The sequence below is a fragment of the Gymnodraco acuticeps genome, unplaced genomic scaffold (assembly GCF_902827175.1).
Source record: "Gymnodraco acuticeps unplaced genomic scaffold, fGymAcu1.1, whole genome shotgun sequence".
NCBI classification, from domain to species: Eukaryota; Metazoa; Chordata; class Actinopteri; order Perciformes; family Bathydraconidae; genus Gymnodraco; species Gymnodraco acuticeps.
In genome coordinates this window covers 145,957-170,766 of record NW_022991588.1, presented here as the reverse complement: position 1 = coordinate 170,766, position 24,810 = coordinate 145,957, and the positions used below count along the sequence as shown (strand labels likewise).

The 24,810-nt window shown below is 40.2% G+C and overlaps 1 protein-coding gene across 5 annotated transcripts in view; it reads left to right on the top strand.

Moving 5' to 3' along the window:
- The first annotated feature begins 2,053 nt into the window (after positions 1-2,053).
- The window catches only part of LOC117533867 (CD166 antigen homolog), a 34,301-nt gene continuing 11,544 nt past the window's right edge, over positions 2,054-24,810 (top strand). For 4 of the 5 annotated variants that reach the window (XM_034197856.1, XM_034197853.1, XM_034197855.1 and 1 more), the window contains exon 1: positions 2,054-2,351. In XM_034197856.1, the coding sequence (XP_034053747.1) occupies positions 2,291-2,351 (61 nt within the window). In that variant the 5' untranslated portion in view covers positions 2,054-2,290. The remainder of the gene's footprint in view (positions 2,352-24,810) is intronic. The other variant, XM_034197854.1, reaches the window with a different exon arrangement.

The window sequence follows — 24,810 nt, the reverse complement described above, 5'->3', positions numbered from 1 at the left end:
ACCTGTCTTGAAACCGTGGCACGCTATGCAGGTAAATATAGACAGTTAGTGACTTTACACAGAGCTGAGAACAATTGCAGAGTCCCTTACATAAATTCTAATTATTAACATAGTAGGCTAATTGTATGGATATTAATTATAGTGGCGCAGCTCTTGAATATTTTCAGTGAAATAATAGAAAAGTAAGGAGATATGAGCAAGGATTTTAATAATTAATTACAGCTTGAATTATTTATGTGGAAATTCTCTCATTATAATTAACCTTGGACCCACATCCTATAGCCTGCTTTACCATGAACCTTCTGTCCTCCGCCTGTGAGGCACAATGCTTGGTTTCACTTCCTGAATGGAACAGGTCTGGGGCCGCTTGAAAGCATACCTCAGTGTGCGTGTCAGGAGAAATATGTTTTGTTCTCAAGTAAAGGAGTTAAGTAGCATGTTTAGCTTGTGACAGTCACTATGAGAGTACACCTTGTACTTCACATGCTATAGGGCAGTGGCTCCCAACCTGGGGGGCGCACCCCCCTTGGGGGGGCGCCAAAGATCGTGGGGGGGCGCCAGGCCTCAGATGGTTTGAGGCCAAATATCATATTTAGACTTAGACTTTTAAAAAAAAAATTACATATAATTGTAACGCAATACATGATTGTCACTAAAAGCCTTGTCTCTACATTACAATAAAATATAAAAATAATTGATTAATTAGTTTGAATAAAAATTCAAGTTAGTAGCTAATAAAGACTATAAAAAGACAGAAATGTATATATTTTTTCTTTAATAGAAATGTTTCTTCTGCCCGTAAAGTGTCCAACCCAGGCTTTTCTGGATAAGCGCATTTTTAAAACATAGTCATTGTCCATGCCGGTTTCAGTTGGATTATTTGTCACAGTTGCTCCGATCAGATCGGTCTCCTCCATTTTGTAGATTATTTACGACTTTTGAATCCACATAAACACATCGGCAAAATCCGGTTTACTTTGAGCATGTGTTTTAAACAGTTTAATCCCTTTGTGAATTGTTTCCACTTGCGCCGTCCTTTAATTTCTTCATACAGCGGGAATCCAAATGAATTAATCCAGAGTCCAATAAATCACTCCAATAGTGCTCCTTAATTACGCTTTCATCCTCCTTTAACAAAATACTTCACATTCATCCAGTTTGTGATTGTCAGATTCAGATATCACACTGTGATAAGCTCATCAAATGTTACTGTCATCAGGCAAAAATAACAAATAAATATAAAATCAAAATGTCAACTTGTCAGCCTTGTCTATCTTGATGACACATACCCTTTTCAACAATGAACTGACTTTGAATTGAGGAGGAATTCAATCATTCAGCTCCACTGGAACAATGAAAATCACCCAAAATGGCCAATTTAGGTTGGTAGTGTTGTTCATAGATGTACAGTATTTAAACAGACTGCAATAAGACAATATTTTGGATTCAAATTAAAATGTTGAGTCTATCAATGCACACAAAAAAGGGTTAGGGCAACTTTATATTTTGATAACTGATTCATTGTTTAAAAGCAGAAATAATAAGACATTTAGATGCAGCTTCTCAAGAGGTTTTTTCGAAGGTTAGAAGACCAAGAGATGCATTCACTCAATGAAATGTCAGATTACTACTACATTTTAGTGCTAAAATGTACTAATATGTACTTTTACATCAATAGATCTTAAATGCATATTGAGGATTAAGATGTTTCATCTCTGGGAATTGTGCATGAAACAAGTGTGGAGTTTTTTCTGGATTGAAGGTTTCCCCCTGCATGTGTTTGTCTACTTGTGCTCGCATGCAGAGTGAGGGTGGATGTTGGAAAGAGAAAAGGGTGGGGGGAGAAAAAAAGAAGTTGAAGATGAGAGTAAAAGGGGTGAGAGGGAGGGGAAGAAGGGGGGCGAGGGAGTTAAGGGGGGTCTCAATAAAAGGGGTTGGGTGCACTTTTGTGTGGGAGGAGGAGGGGGGTGTTGGAGGGGAAAGGGAGGGTGGGCAGATGAGGGGGGGGGGGGGCGGGGCTGCAGACAGTATCCCCGCCCTCCCTCGCGCTCCTCTCTGCGCCCCTCGCAATTACCTGTTCCACCAGAACTGATGTGAGCGCGAGTTTGCGAGCACATGCAACGTTTGGAGAGGAGCCAAATCTGAACTGAACTACTGTCTGTACACTACCAACAACAGGAGCCCGAGAGGACCATTTTAATTGAAGCCACCTTCAAATATCAACTCAGCCAAGTGTTTTAACAAACCTCTGAAGCAAGCAGCCGACTGAGGATCTGAAAGAGCCGCAAGGATGCACTTGTTGTCCGCCAGCTGTGTGTGTGCCCTCGTCATCTCCGTGCTTCTCCGCCAAGGTAAGCTTTTGTCCCACTATCCGGGCTGTCGTGGTGTTCCTGCGGGTCGCTTCGGTGCTCTGAGCCGCAGGTAGACTGTGTGGAGGAAAGTAGGCACACGCAGGTGCCAACAAAACTTCAGCCCGGGTTATCGATCACATTTACGGGGAAGAGTGGCTCTTCGTTTTAAGTTTTAGTTAGTGTGCTGCAGTACACTTTAGGTTATTCGTCGAAGAATGTAGTCATGTATGCTTTTTATATGAATATAGTTTGCATGTAAATGTCGACCTATGGAAATATATTTTATAAAGTCATAACAAATTATGATGTGACGATTTTTACTAAACAAATAGACCAACAATATTCACATTGGTCACTCCTATGTGTTTCTATCCATAGCAGGTGTGTTAAATTATGAAACAAAACGTACATATTACATGTATGAAAAATGAGATTTTTTAACTTCACTTACCTCAGTAAATGGTTTATCATTGTACACTTTTGATCGTTTCTATAAAAGAGACATATTTGTATAGAAACTGCTTATATGACATTAACTATTCCATTGTGCCTCCCTTTTTTTTACCCCCCCCCCCCCCCTCCCCTCATGATGGGAGAGGCAGGCAGTGGGGTACAGTGGGGCACATGTGCTCATGCCATGATGTCATCATGATGCCTAATTTTTTTAATGTGTTTTCTCTCCTGTTTAACACAGGCTGTTGAGCGGAATGATGTTCACATCCTGTCTGATTTATTGTAATTATTGGCTGCCTGTTGGCTGCAGGCTCCAACTAGTAATTACATGTTGGACAGGTCTCATTTTGGATTTGGGCAGTAGCAATGGGTGGCATAAGCGAATGCTTCCAAGACTCTACAAATAGAAAATGGTGTTTTTTTTAAATATTTGATGTGAATTCAGCAACTTGCCATTAAGAAATTCAAATATGCTTTGAAAATTGATGTTTTGCCACTGTTGACTATGAAAAATAAGGAACAACGATAAAGTACAACGTTTTAAAACAACTCTCAGTGCTTATTCTTCGCTTGGTTTGTATTGTGCAATGGGTGTTGATGCCTCTCTCCAGGCTTCCTTGTTGTCTGCCAACAGGTAGCAGCACCATGTGCTCACATCACTCAGCCAGGCCATTAAGCAAAGCTGCACAGGGGCTCAGAGTACTCCCACAGAAAGGAAAGGGGTGGAGAGGTTAATCTCACTGTACTCCCTCTACCTCGTCACACTACGGTGGCGTCTGTTGTTGTAAATTAACACCATGCAGCACCTATCATTCAGGCTCAGGTGGTTTATTTGTTAGGAAATGAACAGCCCTTTTAAGACGCTTTTACACTGCTGTGCCACTGCAGTGCCGTGTGCTTGAGACAGGAGGAGAGTGCCCTGAGTTGGTGTTGATGGTTAGACTTTATGGCCATCTAAACTGCTTTGTGTTTAGCAGGCCTCAAGCAATGGTCATGTGTGTTTGCTTTCACAACAGATGGTCAGTCTCTTGCATGTTCTTGCAAAGGGCCATGGTTTCCCTTCAGCTGTTCCAAAGGAAAATATATACTGTATCTACTTAATCCAGGCAAATAAATCTGACTGAAAGTGTTTATTGAGTTTGGGATTTGCAATAAAACTGCATCAATACTTGTAATAAAAAACAGGCTTGCGTCTATTATATTTGAACTGCTGAAAAAACAACAGCTCCTGGGCCTGAGTTTAGCCAAAAACAGATACAACTGAAAAACAGAGCTCTGAATTACTCCTAGAACAAATAGTCAGAAAGATGCATCTGTTTTTTTGTTCACTCCCAAGTCCCCACCCTTCCCCCACCACCTCCACCACCACCCCCCTCCTGAACAGACAGGCGGCGCCCAGTGTCACAGCTGGTATTACTTGTCAAGCGAGAGGGGCTCTCCTCTTTGCTAATGGACTAATCTCTTGCGAGGGTCACCCAATTTCACCTGAGATAGATTCGTTCTCCTTCTTTCATGTTTAACTATAGCTTATTTCCAGAACTGTCCCAGGAATGTTGTGATGTTAACGTACTGGAAAAGGAAAGAATGGCTTTAGTTGTGTTACATGGGAGATTGTGTACCACTGTGTATTTGTGTACTCATGCTGTGCAGCTCGCATCTTGTTTGTTGGAGCCTTCCTCTCATGTTTGAAGACTGCTTGTGGTTGTTTCTTCTTTTGAAAAGAGATTTCTTTGTGACTTGCAAAGTATTTCCTTCATACAAAATTCAGATGCATTCATTAAAAATATGGCAACTCAACCAAATCTTTGTTGGTTAGAAATGCTGTATCCGTATTTTGCGCTATCATTTTAAAACTTCTTCGCTTCAAACATTTTAGTTGTTCGTTTATCCAATTTGAAAATGGCTTGCTAGCTACAGAACACAATGAAATTGTGGAATCAAGTTTAACATGTCAATTACTGAGTTAGTACATAAGGAAGTATGAGAATCTGCAGAAATTATTATGGCTGCAATTCTGCAAATGATCTTAAGGCCCGGACACACCAAAGAACACGTCCCGACGGACCCGATTGTTGTGTCGCCTCACGTCTCCTGCGTCTTGGCCAAAAAGTCGCACTGGAACTAGGGCTGCTCGATTATGGCAAAAATCATAATTTCGATTATTTGGGTCAAGAATTGATATCACCATTATTAAAAACGTTTATCCATTTACTTTGAAAACATCCATTTATTGAAAATGTTTAACAGTATGTTTTTAACAGTTGATTACCCTGAACTTTAAGTATAATTCAACTGAAAAACCAACAAAAAAAGAAAAAATATATAATCGTTTTATTTAGATTATGTTGTTTTCATAATCATTGCAAGCCAAAATCGTAATTGTGATTAAAATACGATTAATTGAGCAGCCCTAACTGGAACACACCGCAAAGACTTCAGCCAACGGCCAAGTAGCACGTATGCAATGCGCATGCGTGAGTGGCAATAACTCTCCTTACCAGCAAGCGGCGGTAGTGTGTATTCTTAATTCAAAAGAGGCAACCGGAAGACAGACTGCGTGATCCAAACAACAAATAGCGTGCATACCATTTTCACTCTCGTCCATCACAGACTGTTTCACATAACGACTTATAATCGAAAACATGTTTAGTGCGGCAAAGGAAAATGAAAAATAATAGCTGTCTGTGTGTGCCTTCTTCACTTCCGTTTCGCTTCTCATGCACTGATTCGCTAAGCTGAACAGCCAATCAGAGTGATTTCTTTGGCCGACGGCCTTTTGCCGACAACCTCCCGATTCAACATGTTGAAGCGGAAGGTGTCGGCACGGCCGAAAAGACACGACGGTAATGGACACACCAATCTGAGTAGGGCAACAGGACGCTCATCGACGGCCAGACATCTATAGACTTAAGACTTACAAAGAAAACATACCCATAACACTGCTGGATGCTTAACCCTAATTCGGTACTTCATAATGTCTCTCAACAAGCTCTGTAGGATGCTCAGTTCTGTGTTCAGCGAAAGTGGAATCTTTTTTTCTAGTGTAATTGTATTTTTGATTTAAAAAAAGATCATAGTTTTGAGTAGGAAGTGGGACATATGCCATTAGTCACCACCAATCGCAAAGCTATAAGAAAGAAGACTTGTGGACTTGTTTGGAATGGAAATGTGTGCTGAGGTGCTAATGGTGGAGGGAAAAGGGGACCCGTGGGCTCATCACACAGGCAAGATCATACTGTAAATTAAAGCAGCATTAGGGTGTGGAGCCTAGTGTCACTTCCCATCAGGGGGTGCAGGATTCCTGCTAGCGCCCCTGGCAGCAGCACTTTATGGCCCGGATGTGTGGTTCAAGCTTAATTACCTTATGATATGGTAATTTCATTTTTAGATTACAATTAACCCAAACAATATATAATGCTTTTTCTGCGATAAAAACAACCTTGTAATCTTTGATGCAACATTTACAAAATAACAGGTTCTTGTGAAGTCATTACATTTGAAACCTCATATTAGAGTTGATCATTTGCCTGAGATTTACAAGAAATAACATATCAAATCAGCTTGTCCCCAGAGAAATGATGCTTATAATATATGCAACTGGACCATATGGTGTGGTAGCTGCTCACATACAGTAGACCCTGTAACAATAGACAATGGCCCTAGATGTGCAAAGAACAGTACAGTTGGATAAAACTGTAATTCTGATGTTTAACACAGTGGATAGTCATGAATTCTAAATGTATTTGCTCTTTGTCTGCTATGCACCCCCACACGTACAAACACATGTTTCTTTCCATGCCCAGCAGGACACTGAACAGGTGGGGGAGTGTTGTTTTTTAGGGCCGAGAAGGGGGCAAACCATGTTTCTTTATGGTTTCTGTTTGTGTTTGCAGTTGTTGAAAGAAAACACATTGGTCCCATCGCTCATGTTGTGCTAAATGATTACAACCTTTAAGTTTTTCTCTCATTATTAACTTGATTACAACTTCCAGAGAGAGCAACTCACTCTGCTGGCTCACAGAGCAGAGAGATGTATGAGCGACTTAGCTTTGAGAAAAATAAATTACTTGTGTGGCAAAAGCATTCACTCTCAGGCAATGACTCAACGGTAAAAAGGGTCTTTTTTTTTGCTTGTGACAGTTTTCTACACAGGATTATCAGTAAAACAGCAGCAAGAATCTTAATTAAACTTTGGTGAATGGTTTGCCCCACTTTCAGAGCCAGAAAGGGAGATATATTCCCATTTGTACACACTCAAATTGGCTCTTCATCTGCCATTTGTTGGTGTTATATGTTAACTTGGCAGGTTACATTTAGCATTTTATTGGCTTTTTATAAACACGGTTTTCATAGTTATACAAGGAAGGACATTTTAAAGTGAAAGAAAACATTGTACGGTTTAACAGTTTTCTTGAGGCCATTTTCCTCTTATTTTGCACACATGTTCCTCGCTCTGCTGTGCAAAATAATGGTTTATTTGTTATTCAAGGGGAGGGACCAGAGTTCTTTTGTTTCAGCTATGAAGAAAGGCTTAACAACAGGAGAGGAGAGGGATGACTGGGCTATGCAATAGTGCTTCGTTCTTTATGCAGGAATACCCCCATTGAAATGCATGAAGGTATCCTTGGTTTTGGTGAAAGAGCAACAGCACTCTGAAATTGGGCAGCCCTTGTCTCAGGGACAAAAAGTGAGGTTGTTTCTGTCTTTTGTCATTGATGCAGCCCCTGGCTTTCACTGGATTCTTGTGGACTCCCGCCGACTGTATTGTGTGGCTGGCTCCTTATAAACAAATGAGTGTATGATAGTGACTTCTTGCTCCCGCTCTTCTCTTTGTCATTAATATGGAACAGCACACACCCCTCGGAGAGGGCACAGAGTAGCTGCTGCCTGTCCCTGCACTTCACATTTGCAACCTGACTGGGGGGGGGGGGGGTGTCTCTCCTCCATATGAAAAGCCTGTGGCCACACCCTTCCTTAACATGGCCCGGATCTTTGTTCAAATTCTCCATTAGAGGCAATGCTCTATTTTAATGAATTCTTTTAGAGGCCTCCATTAACTGTGATGGTAATCCTTCGACCTCAGAGAATATTTAAGGAATACCATTCAGGGGCATATCTGCCAGAAGATGGGTGCTTATGTGGCTTTTGTTTTACATTTAATGAACTTATTTTTCCTCATTAAATACATCTTATAGATTAAGCCAAGACAAAGGCACTGTTCCCACCACTGCCAGCAGCAGGGGCTCGTACATGGAAGGGGGTTAGTGGTGAGCCTCTGATAATTATGCCTGCACCATAAAGTCATTATTTCTGCATACTTATGAGAGACAGGGAAGACAAGAGGTTGCTATTGTATGAGACTTTTAAAGCGAATTCAGTGTCGTTGACTCAGCTTTTGGGTAGAGGTGAAACATCCATCTCATCCCAGGCCAACTCATAGAATGACATGAAGATTTGTCATCTATTCATTTCTGAATCATTCTCTGTTGGGCAATAAGCCTGATTGTAATACTGAGAAGTCTCCCTATTCATTCAGATGCTGTTTATTAATTTTTCATTCATGAAATACTGTGCTGCTCCTCTACGCACTGCCTTAGGGAGTGAACAGAACGGCCCTGTGTCTGCATCTGACCTCAGTATTCACATTCTTGCGATTTTAAAAGCTGTTTCTTTGTGTTGTGCTGGTGTCCACGATCCTTCCCTCACAAACTGCAGCAGCAGTCTGCGATGCCTGAAGCTATCTTTGATTACATGCTGCTTCGGTTGAACTTGCAGGAGACACGAGTTCTCATTCAGGGAGACTCTTCACAGGGGATGGTAAGAGTATATCTTTGATTGGAATTAAGAGCCTGTCATTCTTTTAGTGCCTAAGTACAAAACAAGATAGATAGAAGATGAAATGGTTGACCCTGTCCTCTATGGGTCATCACTGTAGCATTACACTTGGGGCTACCCTTGAACCTTTTATAAAGGTCTAAGACAAGGGGGGAGCGGGAGGGCAGACCCAACCTGCTCTAACATGCTGGATGTTTTTTTCCTTTTTGAAATCATGGTATTGGACCAACCTGCTTTCTGCTTCCATAGAAACATGGTTTATATAGTGAGTTAAGAAAGGATACAGATTTGAAATATTAACCTAGAATTCATATATAAATAGATTAAAAAGAAATGTATTTGTAATTTAAATATTGTCTAATATAAGCAAATAACTAGATTCAACAGCTATATATAACTTTAAGCTAATTATTTAAACTCTGTTTCCAAAATCTAAAGCGTTAAATTAAAACCTTATGGTTATGTACAACCTAATGTTTTTTGCTTTCAACCTCATAAATCAATCCCCCCCCGTTCCCCTTTTCGATGAAAGACATTTCCAAATTCCAGTCCCTAGGAAAACTATGACTATCACCCGAGGGCTTGAACTTTCTGATCTGAAGTTCTTTGCAAAGAATGTTATTTACTGGGAAGAAATGTAATCCTGACACGACACAATCCTGTCTTGTTGTGAGCAAATGGCTTTAGCAAAAGTACTACTGTTTCCTCAGAGGAAGTTAAGTGGTGGCGCTTTACAGCACAGGCGATGCTTTGAATGATAAATGGCTTGTGTTAGATGTTTTATCATAAGACGCTTTGCTTTGCTGTTAAGTATTCAGCTGTTCCACTGCCAGACCTTACAAGGAAGGTGAAGAGATGCTTGCCTGGTAATTGGATGCAATACTTAATTTTTCTTAATGGGATGTCTTAAGAGGTCAAGTAGTCTCTTGTTCCTGGGGAGAATCTCTGAGCGTTACACATCCCACTGGTGCGTTTTAGACACCGATTTGTACTAAGTTAATCTCTTAGTAATAAACTCAATGTGCATCACACTGGTTAAACGTTGGCTCAACTGCAAGGTGGTTGCAAAATAAACAAAGCACTGAGGTTTAATAGTAAACTCACAAGCAGCCTGTCTACACGTGCCCCTTGTCAAATAAAAGTTGCTTTATTGCCGTGCCTCACTTGTCTGTGTGAATAGAAGATAGATAGATTAACTTTGTAGGGTTTAATTTTGAGAAATGAAATGCCATAACCCATTTTGCTACTATTCATTCCCCCCTTATACAAGCAGATACAGAGGAGATGACACATCATTTCCTCATATAACGATAGTAATTTCACTTCAGCGCACTGGATGACACAGCAAAGCATTTGACAATTAATTATGGATTTGTTTCGCAGTGAGTGTAAGACGTTTTAGGTTAAAGCTGCCTGGATTTTCTAGGAAATCTCAGGATTACCTGTCTTATTGTGGAGGGCTCGCCACAACACGCTGATTTATAAACAGAGCCATACAAACGGATACACTGAACGAAGAGAACATTACAGCCAAAGTCATTTGTTCAGAAAATAAGATCTCCCAGTGGGCTTTTATTGTGCTCAATTCCTCTGATTTCATACTTGAATAAATATACGTTTTATTGGCCTCAGTAATGTGTTGTGTTCACTGAATTTGAATTTCCCAGGTTTTATATCTACACATATTTATGTTCTCAATATAACCATATTTGTTCACATGTTTTGGGAGCTAAATGATTATAGCAACATGCTCACTCTTTGTTAACAGGCTTATGTTTGGAAGGTATGATGCTTTTCAAGTTAACCATTTAAGATTAGCCTTCGAAAGCTGATAGCATGCTAAGATTTGCCAATTTGTCCTACACTTGGGACATTTTTACCTGATAATAAACTATGTATAAGGCAATGGGGTCAGCAGATATAACACCAATTCAAATTAAGGGGAACATGAATATATGTACTGGGGCTGCAAAAAATATAATCAATTGATTATCTTCACTTTTAGTCTGATTCACATTTCATGGAAATCAATCCATATGTTGTGGAGACATGCCTTTTAAAGCCACATTTAATTTATTTTATGGTGGCACCATAGGAGACATCAGGGAATAACCGAAGGCATTAAGCTTGATCATCTGGGTAACATGAATGTCTTTACAACGTTTCATGACAATCCAGTGTTCCAGTGCTAAAACTGTGGAGATATTTCAGTTTAGAAATCAGTGGTAGACTAAGCAGACATTGCTATCTTTAGTGCCATGCCAGTAAGAAAATGCCTAATAGTTTTGTTCTGTTACAGCTTGTGGCTCTTTATGGACTTTTGAGGGAGCTCTTGTATTTTTGTGTGACCCTGGGGTGGAAGCAGCTCCTTGCTCCAGAGGACTTTCAGAACAGCGGGTTGAATCATTTTAGCTTGAAGGGGAATAGTCTGTGCAGAGCAGCCCCATAGAGAGTTTTACCCAAGAGCTCTTTAGGCCACGTTGTAGAAACAGTATTTTGTAGGTATCTTTCAGAGTTTCTTATTGACAGGTTTTGTGTGAAGTGGGGGGTTTGTCTGCTACTCACCATTAGCTCTGCAGGGCTACTTATTCTATTGTTCTGGATGTACCGCACAGGACACGATGCAGAGGGGGGCGGTTCAGGATGTACACTGTCAGGCTGGATGGTTAAAAGCACTTACCCTGATGTATGGCTTCCCTCATGTCATAATGGCAGAAGAAAATTCAATAGCCACTACTAATGAAATTATTATGCTTTAAAGGACCCGGGTTCCTAGGACGACAGGGACATATGCTAAAAAAACATAAACTGAGAGTGGTTATCTTATCTTACGCAAACAAAGGACTCAAACAAAAGCAAGATTGGGTTTGTTGTGACATTTCTATCTAGGCGGATAACACTTTTTGTGACCTTGCTTCAGCAATAGTCAAATTGTCTTTTGGACATCTGTGAATTTATTTTTCATAAACAAACACTTTATGGAATACACTAATCCATCACGCACCAAAACCAGCTTGGCGCCATTGGAGTAGCCATGAGTAAAACCTTACCAGTCATATTCGCAGTTATCCCGCCATGTAGGTCTGAAAGTTCTGAAGTCGTAGGAAGACTCAGTGGTGTGACGGCGCTTGTTAATCTCTGAGCTTTCACAGTACTCCATCAAAGCAGACATTGGCCCATGGGTATTAAACATGAAACCACACAGATTTGATGTGCAAGCAGGTACATAATCCTTTGTATGTATTATCTGCATTCCACGTATTCCTCCCACCGCTCTCTGCTCTGTTTAGCCAGCACAGGCTTTAGGACCCCCTCAGAGCCAGAAGCTCAAGCAGGACACAATTTGAAAATCGTCATGCCCTCTTAATATCAACCAGGCTGTTTGGCTTATTTGGATGTGGAGCATTGCCTGCTCTGTTTCACAGTGAAGGGTTAGAAGGTCAGGCCTGTCATTAAGAGTGAACAACAGCATACATGACTCTTTGCTCAACTAATGCGAAAGTATCGGCCTTGCCACAGCAATTACCGGAGATGAAAGCTACACAGGCCATGAGTAGATCAAATAAAAATATCTACCTGTTAATATTTTCTGTTGTTTACAGCATGACAAGGCATGCATTATTAATATTGCAAAGCAGGTGCTGTGAATTATAATCAGACAATAGTACAACCAGCGCACATATTTCCATTAATCATCCATTTTGTGTTTGGGGAAATATTATTCCATGGCTCATGTAGCGTCTAATGAAGCACTTTAAGATCGATAAGTGGATGCATTCTTGTTTACCCACGTAGAAAAGTGATGGACTCTGGGTGGATTCATCTCCCTCCTCCTCCTACCACTGTGGTCAGGACTGTGTGTTTTTCTTTAGTATAGACAAGGCTCCATTTGCCCTTGACGGGACGTGTGGGGGAGGGGTTGTAGCATCAGGTTTGATTGTTATCCTGAGGCAGCACCCGCACCTGTATTTTGTGCATTCAAAAAGTATGAAGGTAAACAGAAGTGCTCCCTCAGGCCCAATGAGCCGCAGATGTTTGAAGGATTTCCTGTTGAGGGAGGCATGGAGGCTGGGACAGGGCGTGGCTTTACCAGGAAAGGAAGCACTTGTGGTTCAAACTGACATGCAGGTACTTGAACAAAAACATACTGCAGGTGGGTAAATAGTGGCATGCGAAGCTGCTGGAGTCATATTTCAACATGTAAATCAAATCCACCAAATGTGTTACTATGCTTTCATTCTGATCGTGCATTGGATGTTTCAATGTTGACCTTCTATACGTCTCGATCTGTTTCCATAAAAGTTGATAAGGAGGGCATGGGTTTTGTGCCACGGCTGCAACTTCCAATTATAATCATTACCAATTCAGCTGTCATTTCTGTCAGACAATAAAGAGAAATGCCCATCACATGTTTCCAGACCCCAATGTCCAAGGTCCACAACACTTAAGATATTATGTTTTCAACGATATAAAACTGAAAAGTTGGAACAGTGTTTGACATTTATACTTGATAAACGACTCAATTAAGCGATTAAAAGCCAAAACTATTGGCGATTAGTCATTTTTCAGGCAGAAATGCCAACGAGTCTCTAGACCAAGCTTTTCAAATGAGGGTTTGCTGTTTTTCTTCCTTTAATATCTGGGGGTCAAACAAAACAAGACATTTGAAGACATCCCCTTTTGCTATGTAATTGGAATCGGCATGTCTTCACTATTCACTGACATTTCTTAGAACTAAGGCTTACTAAATCTAATCAGATTATTTAATTAAATTATCTAATCAATGAATCCATCTATCTTAATTTCATAAAAGGATCCTTTTGTCTGAAAAAGCCTAGAAATGTAAAGTTACAGTTATATAAAAGAGAGAACAGAAGCAAATCCTCACATTCTATTTGAGTTGGAACCAGCAACATGTTTGACATTGTTTCTCGTAAAGTGACATGAACATATCAACATTTTCCTTCTTTATGAATTAATCAACTTATTGTTCCAGTGCCAGCCTTTCCTCTCTCTCTCTCTCTTTCTATTGCAATATTACGTTATAGCTGAGGACCCTTTAGGCTAATAATAACAATGTATCACAAATGTTACTCAACCTATTATTTGGAGTGCAGACACTTAGCCTGGATGTGAGTCCTGCTCTAATTGCTTAAGGCAAGTGACTATAGGCGCATTCACACCGCAGTACTTTTCCCACAAAGGTTCATGAGAACTCTTTAGTTCTCATGAACCAAGTACAGATCGCGTTCACACCGGAATAAGTCCCTGGGGGAGGATTAGGCAAATTAAGCCGCTGACGTCACTTCTTCTTCTTCTGCTTTGGGTTTACTGGCAGGCCGCAAATCACTTCACGGCGTATACTGCCGCCCAAAGTCCCCGGCCGGAAGTCCCCGGAGTTGGGGACTTGCTTCAGTAGAAACTGCTGGGACTCCCAGCAGCTTCTACTGAAGCCTTCCGAGTAAATCGCCAGAACGCCGACACCTCCTCATCTCCACCGCTCCCATGTTTTATTTTGTGTTGCCATAAGTTAGTCTCTCTGCGTTTCTGCGCTGGGCTAATGCTAATGCTAATGCGAGGATAATAAAATGGCGGAGTTTTACGGGGTGTGGTTTGCAATCCGCCCAGCCAATCAGACATAGGAACCTTTTTCTCCCACGAAAGTCCCTGCTCTCTAGCAGGGACGGAAAAGGGGGTGAAAAGGTTCTCATGAACTAATTTTAGTTCCGGCTCTTTTTGGTGTGAACGCAACATTTCGGAACTATATCGGAACTAAAGTGGGAAAAGTACTGCGGTGTGAACGCGCCTAAGGGCATGTTATGGCTCCTATTCAAAATCGGATACCTCCCATCTGGTGTGATAGCTCTTGAAGAGACCTGGTGCAACGACAAGCACTTTGATGTTAAGAAAGTTGTCTTAAATGTGTCAGGAATATTTAAAAATGGCCTATTAACCCATCTGACATGATGGGGGGGGGGGGTTTCAAACAACTTGAGGCTTCACTTCTTGAACTTAGATTTTTGGATATGAGTTCAAACGCTTCAGTTATTCAGAGGGCACTTTATTCATTAGTGAAAGGCATTCATGCTGCCCCTCTTTAACCCTTCCTTTTATTTTATTAGGCTGTAAACATTTATTTCATTATGGTGTCTGCCTGCATGTTTAAACCTAAATTAGTTTGATTACGCTTCTTAGTGATTGCTAGTGCTTTTAATTAAATAGCCTACAAAGGGTTATTTAAAAGGGAAGTGCTACCCTCTGTGTGCATTTACCAGTGCCTAATAATCTTATACTCGTGTTAAAAACACCAGTAAACCATAAACAGTTCAAGCTGTTTTCAAGGCTAAACCCAAAAAGCAAAAGGAAATGTTGTGAGTCTAGTTGTACAATAAAATCCCAAGAATACACACAAATATATCTAATGTAATATATGTTATTCTCTTGGTAAAGGTTTGATGTATCAGTTCTTTAGAAACACTGTTAAACAAGATCAGCCTAGGATAATAAAAAAAAAACGACAGGCGAGTGACTGCCATACTGAATGGCAGTCCCCTTTTAGAGATGAATGTATTGTAAGTTAAATGTCTTGTTATGTATTACTACAACTACACAGATAGTCATGTGTGCTTTAATATCTCTGACAATGATAGAACTCTTTTTTATTCCTACCTGAAAAGAAACCTCATTGTGGCACAGTTGAGAAATGGTATTAGCTCCCATTAGTGTCCGCTTCTGACAGCGAAGAATCTGTCTTGTAGACTTTAAACCCAGAGTCTTTGTCGGGTTAATGTCAGCTCTTCCTGGAACATGAAAATGAAGTCATGTTCAGAATGTGAGGCCCTGAGTTGCTTTAGGAAGGGTTAATGGATAAGTATGAAGCTTTGACACTGCGCCTTGTTAATGGCCTAATGTTGCCTTTAATGGTAACAACGTTAATGGGAGTTGTTGGTGGATGTTTATAGTTAGGACGTGAGCCCTCCTATGGTCCGCCCAAGACCACCCACAAGCCCCTCACAACTACTTCTCCCCTCGGGTGCCTTGGCCTGCGCCCTTTAAATATATAATTCAGGATATAATGGACGAGATCTCTGAGTGCACTTACCAAACTGATCACTCCCGCAGCAGACTGCTGTCTTAAGAGCAGTCCACGCACTCGTGATGCTCATCTGCTGACGCAATTTATGACATTTTTAAAGAGGGTTTTACTAATGCTCGTGTGGTCGAGTGTAAAGCGAGGAACATTACAAAGACTAATGATTGCGCCACAAGATCAATTTCTAGGAAACCTCATGGCAAGTCATTTAGAGTGATAATCACCCTTCTTGAAATGCGCTTTTATCTTTCTCATCTGTCTCGCTCAGAAAAGTAATGGAACAAAATGACCCGTCATACTGCCAATAATGTGCAGAGGCATACATACGATCCCACAGATAGTCTATATAAAAAGGTGTGTGTGTCCCTTCTAATTGAATACCTATCCTCTTAAGCCTTATCGTAACATGTATTTATCCCATTAATTCTAGTACCAACAAAAGCTTTTCCCCAAGTATCGGATTCAGTGCTCTGCTGGAGCTTTGCAGAACAATTTAAGCCCAATCAAAGCTGAATTGTCTGCTTTGATTGGGCTGTCAGCATCTTTAGAGTGAGACATTGATTTAAGGGAACTTGAACATCATTTATTAAAAACACTTGGCAATTGTTCCTTTTTAAAATCCCATATTAAAATCACTTGCTAATCAAAGGGGAAAATGCAAGTACTTCATGAATCTTATTCTGTAATCTATAAATTGTTGCTATGTCTCCCACCCTGCTTCAAAGCTTGAATGTCAGTCAATTAATGATCATGCAGAAATTCGGATGGCACATATATTCCCTGTGTTGTTAAAAGTAAGAGAGGATATCTACAATGGAGGGGCTAATGGGAAATAGCTTTTGCCAATCTACCTGACAGCCAGAGGTCTGTTTTCTTCTCTTATTACCTTGGAGTCAAACTAAGACATCATGTTGAGATATTTCTACTGAAGCCGTGAGGATATTTAATGGAAACTTGACTATCTAACACATCACCGGGAAATATCCATTTAGATGCCAGTCCCTTAGAATAACATAGTTATCCGACTACTTCAGAAAAAGTGAATGGAGACATAAGGTGATAAGTTACTCAGACAGGGTCCTTAATGGACCAGAATGCAATGCAGTCACAAGTCATCCTGTGTTTTGAGATGCAGAGCAGGACTCACTGCTACCTTTGGGCTTATTATTCTAGTGCTATTATTCTCCTCACCTACACACCAATAACCCACAGCTGAAACAAATATGTGTGTCTGTTCTCAGGGGATATCAGCAGGTATTCTGGGAATAAACATTAAAGTAAACAAGATGTGATATAACACATGTACTGGTTACTCTCCTAAATTAACTCCTATAATCCAATCCTGCAAAATGAAAAATACTCGGATAAAAATGGTGTTTGAAAACTTGGTGTAAAAATCTTGGACCAAATAAGCAACAATCAAATAAAAGTTTCTCCTGATTTCTAATTAATCATTTTCCAAATAGCCCCAAGACTGAGTTAACTTAGCCCGACTATATTGTTTTCATGTGAAACCCCATCTGTCATACTAAGAAGCTGAATACAAAATATGTTTTGAGGGCTTTTAAAACCTGCATTGAACATCACAGATTTATGATATGAAAGATTTATCTTCAACAACATAACATTTCTTTAGGGAAGATGCCATCAATTACACAAGTGGTTTAAAACACCCGAAGGCTTAAACAAATCTTTTCCTCCTTCTTGAGCCCTCCTCTCTTTCTTTGTCCTCTCGCCTCGATCCCCGACGAGGGGCGGAAGCAGCAACCTGATCCCTCAGCGGCAGGTCTGCACAGGTACTGAGGACCGTCATGGAGATGAGTCTGAAATCAGAGAAAATGGAGCCAGCACTTTCAGTCACGAGGCAACAAAGGGAACCCGACAGGTGCAACTGCAGGCGATGCATTAGCCCTGTTCCCGCCTGCTGTCGTCTAGAGGTGTCTGTGACCACACATGATGCAGCAAATGAACATTGTTTTTTTGCCTGAGTGGGAAAAAGCTATCTATGTGTCTCAAAATAATTTGAACTAGAAGTGTATTGTATATCTAGTGAGAAGAGAGTGTAAAGAAAATTAGGTTATTCATTGCTCGGTACTTTAAAGTATAAAGGTGCATGATTAAGGATCATTGAACATTTCTAATCTTTGCTACTGCACTCTTTTGTAAACCTGGTAGATACACATTTTGCTTTTTTTTCCTTCTGAATAACATGCAGCATTAACATGTGGTTTTGTTTGCCGAGCATGAACTCTATTGTTGTTTCACGGTGGCCTGAAAATGTGTCCACGCTGCTGGAGTGAGGGAGAGGAGCCATTATGCTTAATAGACTCAGACTAATAATACTGTGCGTGTATACTCTGCATAATTCTCCATTTGATGTCCATTCTCCTTCTTAGCACCACACAGGAGGGTTTCGCCCTGAGGTGACAAACATGACTCTGCTTCGTGTACACTTTGAACATTTGCAGGCTTTTAATTTTTATCATAATGCTTTTTTTTCTACAAACAAGAATGTCAAAATCACAGTATAAAATAATTATCTGATGCATATTTGATACAAAAAGTAGCAATTCATCCAATTAATCAAGCGAACATCAGCATAAGTGCATACAAAATATATATAAATCAATGATTTATTGTGGACCCAAAGAAAAGGCCAAATGTATTTATATTATATAGTGTGATAACTGAACAACTTTTCTGTTATCTGAATGTTGGAAGTGGATTCATTGAAGTTTTCAAGCCTTGAAAGAGAAATCTTGTCTAAGTGTTGCACAGAGAACACCATCTAACTTAATAAGTGCAAGAAAGAAATTGGTCTGCTGGCTATACATCAATTCAGCGTTATATAAATGTGAGAAATATCACAATCTCTTTTCCGTCATAAACTAATAAATGTGTTAGATTTTTGTCACAGTTTCTCAAACTTGTAGATAATAATCTGCAGTTGTTATTAAAAACAAAGAGACTAGACAGGCCTAGTTCAGCAGGACTGCCGATAACGCCTGTGAGTAACGTTGTAGAAAATGAAACCTTTGTCCTAAGTGTTTCTGTCCATAAAGGGACCTCCTTTTCAGAGTGTTGCCCTCTAAAAGACCTTTACTCCTTCTGGAGGTCAGAGGGGTGCAGGGGGACATCTTTAGGGTGGTGGGTAGCTTTTTGTGCCCTGAAACAGATGGTGTGGCAGAAAATGAGGCTTGGGAAATGGCTTGAAATCTCCATGTCACACACTCTGTGCAGTTCATTTCACACAATGTGGCTTTTGTCTACCCCAAAGTACTTATAAAAACTCATGCCTGCTGCGTACTTCTGCAAAATCGATGCATTTAGGGAAACTAGTCAATATCAACACTGCAATACTTTTTTCAATTCTTCAGCAACAACTTTAAAAATGGAAAAATCAATGCATTCATTTATTTAATAATAATTATTATTATTATTATTTTGTCAAATAATACAAAAGCAATCACACATTAAAAGCCAGATTAAAGAGGTGAGTTTTTGTGAGTTTATAGAGTTAATATTTATAGATTTATAATTTATAGAGTTAATTTATAGAGCCAAAATACTGTCCGGCCACAATTTCAGATGTGAGAATTTGCTGGTTTTCTTTGTCAAATAGTGTGAGGTTAAGATAAGATAATAAGTACTTTAATGATCCCAATTTGGGACATTTTGGGTTGGTGATAGTCAGATAATGTGTTTGGGTTGTTTGAAGAAGTCACCTTGGCATATACATAAATTAGCTATTTCCTTAATTTCTTCGAGATGTATTACTTCATAATTATTTATTGCAGCAACTTGGAAGACAGCCCAATGAGTACCTTTATACATTTGTAACAACAATATATTAATGCAATCCATTCAACATTTTTTTTGTTATTTTTTAAGTCAGGAGCAAAGAAGTTGACATTGTAAACTATGCATCCTACCCATAAAAGCTTCTACCATCCTATTTTCATAGCTACAAACAGAGCTGAACGTACATTCAAATGTGTCCTGCATGCATCCCCATGCTTCAAAATGGAGAGTCTCTCAGCTGTTGACATTAGTGTTTTTTGTCAACCATCTCTCCTGTAAAAAATACAAACTGATGGCCTTAGTTCTACACCATAACGACACTGACAGGCAATTACAGTAGAAAGAAAAAAGCTAAATTATAGAGCTTGACATTTGGAATGGTGCCTCCATGGTTCAGCCTGCTGCAGAGAGAAACTGTGTGAAAGGGATGTTGTGCAAGTGTGCTGCCAGTTATCCATCAGTGACATGATTACTACCCTTCCCCTCGACAGAGAGAGACAGACAGTGATAGTGAGGAAGTAGCTTCGTTTATGTTTAAAAAAAATCCCTCTTTGGTCTGGAACACTTCCTCCTAAGCTTGTACTGTAACTGAATTAAAATACAGTCATATGCTTTTCATAGTAGTCTGTAACATAAGAGTTATGTCTTAAAAACAGCAGCTTATAGACCTCATTTAATACTAAATGGCTAAAAGGATGCTCTTGGGAACCTGGTGGTAGACGGAAGGATTTCTACATGACAGCGGTTCCTCTATTTCTTTCTTGACGGCTAGTAATGAGTTATAGAGCCTATTACATCTTTGATCCCTTCTCGTTTCAGCACTTGTTACATTATTAAAGAAAAGACAAGGACGAGAAGCAGAATGTCACGGGAGGTTAGCTTTTCTTTGATTTCTCACTCCTTAGACAAGCGCTGTCCACTATAAGAATCTCGCCTTTCCTCAAGTATTATTGATCTAGCTGAAGTGGTTCTGTCTGCCCCCTCGACGCTGAAGCACTTCTGAAGCAAGGCTATTTGCCATCAAGTCTTTGTGGACATGCGCCATGGTATCTCCTCTCACAGCACAATCTTCATTTTAGGCACTTAATAAGTTTCGGCCTATGTTTACTTTCAATTGAAATGACTTGCCTACACACTCAGACACACAAATAGGGGGGCGTAAGGTAGAAAAACAGGGATATAGAGACCTGTGTGGGGAGGTAGCTGATTTCCCTGGCGAGCTTATATCGGAGCTGTCGTCACCTGTCTCTTCGCTGGGATAGAGGCGCCTTAATCAGGAACATGAAAGTGTCTCCTGTGGTGCCGCCTCCTGTCTCTGTCACTCGCCTGTCGTTTGCTTGATTTACCATCGCCAGAGTATTAGCTAATATCCTGTGTCCAGTGTAAGAACTCTGCTTTATAAGTACCGAGAAATTCACATCCATGCTGGTGTGCCAAGTTCTGGTTTCAGTGGAATAAAGTGCCAATAAAGAATTTGTAAAGACACAGATGTAGCACATTGGAATAAAGTGATGCTTAACCCCAATCTGCTGCTGCTGAGATTATTTTTTTTAATGGCGCAATACTTCAGTTTGGTGTATCACCACAACACAGGTTATGCATATGATTGCAGAATGGGGCAATAGTTTGTTGCTTGAAGCACTTTTGTTTCCATTAGTAATATGTGTAGTGTCGATCAATCCCATTTAAACGTGCTTTGGTTTAACGCAGGTAAAAAGGCTGTGTGGGGAGCCAAAGAGGCGTAATTCATTGACCGGAATCCCCCGCAAATTCTTATCATTGATATTCAGATAGCTGATGGGTTTTAAGATTATTGAGTCTCAGATACCCCTGCTTTGAACATGGTTTTATACAAGGGCATTTTACACAGCACTACTCAAACCAAATCCCAAATACCATCTCTCTTCAAAACACAAGTTATATTATAATGAATATTGACAGACTCTAAATGACCTCGTCTTTGAAAGATCTTCGGCAAACAAAAATCATGTGTAGGCTCTATTTATACATGTGAATTCAATATAACATATAATACCTAATATATTTCCTTATCTGTTGTAATCAATAACAATGGTTTACATCGCCTCAATGCTTTTCTACAATATTGTTTTTTAATAAGGTTAGAAAAGGAAAAATACACAATGCACTTGTTATTTTAAATAATAATACGTAGAGCAATGTAGACGTAGAATAAGGCCAAACACAACAAAGCACACGGTTTAGTTAGACTCCCTGTAACCATTTCTCAAGTGATAATACTTCCGTATGCATTGTGGGCCTGCATGTGATTGCAAACGTGAAGTCACACTGTTCACCTACATTTGTGGCGAAGGATTACCTTATCTCAGTAACCAGCAGGAGCTTTTGTCTTCTGCAACTCCACAAGTGCGATTAGTTCTCATTGTGTAACAGTGTAATCTGTGCAGATAAAGCCTTTTCCTTAATACAGACTCTTCTAAAGTTCTCAGAGAGGCTGAACACAGCTGTATTTGAATATTCAAAAAGGCTAATTTGAATTTGAAATTGAAGGAGTCTATTTTACAGGAACGGCCCCTACACACGGCGGCGTGTGTTGCCGCTTCAACGCTTCTGCCCATTCACCTGGAATGGGGTGACGTCACGATTCGCCGAACTGCATTGTGGGAGCAAAGCGTAGCTTCTCTCGCGGTGCTCGCTGCAAAAGTAGAGCAATGTTCTACTTTTGCCGCCTCGACGGAGGCGTCAGCCAATCAAATCCCGCGTATGCAAATCTGACAGTACAAGCATAAGAAATTATCGTGGCGTTAGGGAATCACCCGGTACTATATGACCAGTCCCTCTTTACATACAGGGATACAAACCGGAGGAGCCAGGCATGGGGGGAGGTGGCAGAGACAGTGGGTGAAACTGGTAGGTTTTCGCCTGTTTGGGGAGTTTATAGCCAGTGTACTTCGTTTGAATGGACAGCTAGCAAGCATAGACAGTATATTTAGCCAGCATGAATGTAGCATGAATGCTTTGCTTTGTATGTCCGGGGCGGGACATTCATGTGATTGGTTGTTGGTCGCGTTGTTCGTAAAAAATCCCCAAGCTTCAGACACGCCCACCGCCAAGCGGTAACGCACGCCGCCGTGTGTAGGGGCCGGAAGTGCGATAACCTTTCTGGCTCTGCAGTTCTTGCAGTGTAACCTGAATATAACTCACTCTTTTGACTTAACAATTGAAAGATTGGGAAGACCAGGTTGTGCAGGACTCTTTCCTGAGAGAACACCCGGAAAACAAACGAGGACAAATGTGATTCATAACAAGATTCTGAACACATTATATTATGCTGGTGCTGCACATAATCTAGATACTGACAGATTATTGTTGCCACTGTAACACTAAATATGAAATGCAGCATGATATCATAGGACTTGACACATATGCAAAACGTGTGCCCAGGTCCTGCACAGAGAGCTCATTAACTCCATCCTCCTAATAGATTCACCATGTCTTCATTTCCTGTTTTCCACCTAGTGTGTGCACTCTTCTCTGCCTAAAGCCCATTCAAACACAAGAGTCTGTTCTATTAAAAGCAATGTACATCAGAAAGATAAACCAAGGCAGTGTAGGACAGCTACATGGGCATGCTGTGTTCGCACCAGCAATCTGCATTTCTATTTCCGGTGGATCGGACAGAGGTGTACAAATCTGGATGGGAGAAAGACTCTTAATAGGCTTTCAAATCATTTAAATGTAGGTTTAAGGTGTGGCAAATCATGAATAATTGGAGGAATCCGTCATTTTAATTGCACTGCAGTTGACAGGTGACAGAGCTGTACCCTGTTTTTGGTGAAGAATTCCTGGTACAACTGTCATCTGTTGAAATGTAGCGAGCTTTTTTTGTCCGTGTTGTCACTGTTAAACATCCCCGAGCCTTTTTGAAATGCATGGATAGTGTCTCTGGGGGTGATGGGCTTTCGGTATCTGTTTTTTTTTTTGTGTGTGGGTTACAATGCTTTGATACTCACAGATAGAGCTTTAAGATCTTATTCTAGTCATCACCAAACAGTGGACCACATACATTTTTATATCCATTTTGTTCTCCGTGTGTTTATTGTTTCCTGGTAAATAAATAAATGCTGATATTTTTGCATCCAGCAATCTAACTAGTTTTATAGAGGTGTTATAGTTTATTAGGAAACCTATAAAAATGGTATTAAGTTCAATATTTTTGTTTAAATTAACACTTTTTGTAAAGAAATGAAATATATTACTTGTGTATGTGCAAGAGCAGACAGTTAGTGTTAGCTATTGTGGCTGTTGAATAAATAGTTTGAAATTTGTTTTTGCCGTGCGTTGAATGAGAATGAAAAGAAAAGGTAGCAAAACATGACCTGTAAAACATCCCATTATTAAATTGTCTGTTTGGCATCTTCACTGACAGGCTTTACTGACTCTGGTTAGACTAAATTTAGTTTTGAAGCTGACGGCTAATAAAGATGAGTGACAAGTGTCGGGAGTGAACTTGTTCAGCTGAGTGGCAGGAGGATGGCATTAACAGCAGACTGTGTTGACTGGAGGCAAACTTTGAGTCAACACAGACATTGTTGTGTATCTTTAGTAAAGTAATGCTGCATAAAAGTACATAAGCATTTGATGCATTTGTTTAATCGTCTTTATGTGAAAATGACACTAGACAAGAGGGGGTTTATCGTGACGGGAACATAACAGCCGGAGCAGGACGCAGGAGATGCTTGTGCTCATCCTTAAATCACAAGCAACTGTGCAAATATGCCTTCAGGGTCCCAGTTGTTACTCTGTCCCAATGTAGACAATGGTAACCATAGCAAAAGTATCTACTTTCATTCAAAGGGATTCAAATGAGTATCACGCACAAAGCAAATGAATTAACCGCCCCATCTTTGCTCCACTTTGAGGAAAGGTCTGCTGAGTTAAGAGGGAAAGTGAGACTAAACCTTCAGTTGCATTGCAGTCAATCAATCAATCAATCAATGTTTATTTATATAGCCCAATATCACAAATGTTACATTTGTCTCAGTGGACTTTACAGTTTGTACAAAATATCAGTATGACAATACGACACCCTCTGTCCTTAGACCAGTGGTTCTCAAAGTGGGGGGCGCGCCCCCCCAGGGGGGCGCAGAGGCATGCCAGGGGGGGCGCGAGAGACCAGGAGGAAAAATGGTTTAAAAAAAAAAAAAGATTAAAAAAAAATAAAAAAAATCATAATTTTAAAAATTATTGATTCGAAAATAATATGATGCAGTATAGTATTATTACGTGTTGAGAGAT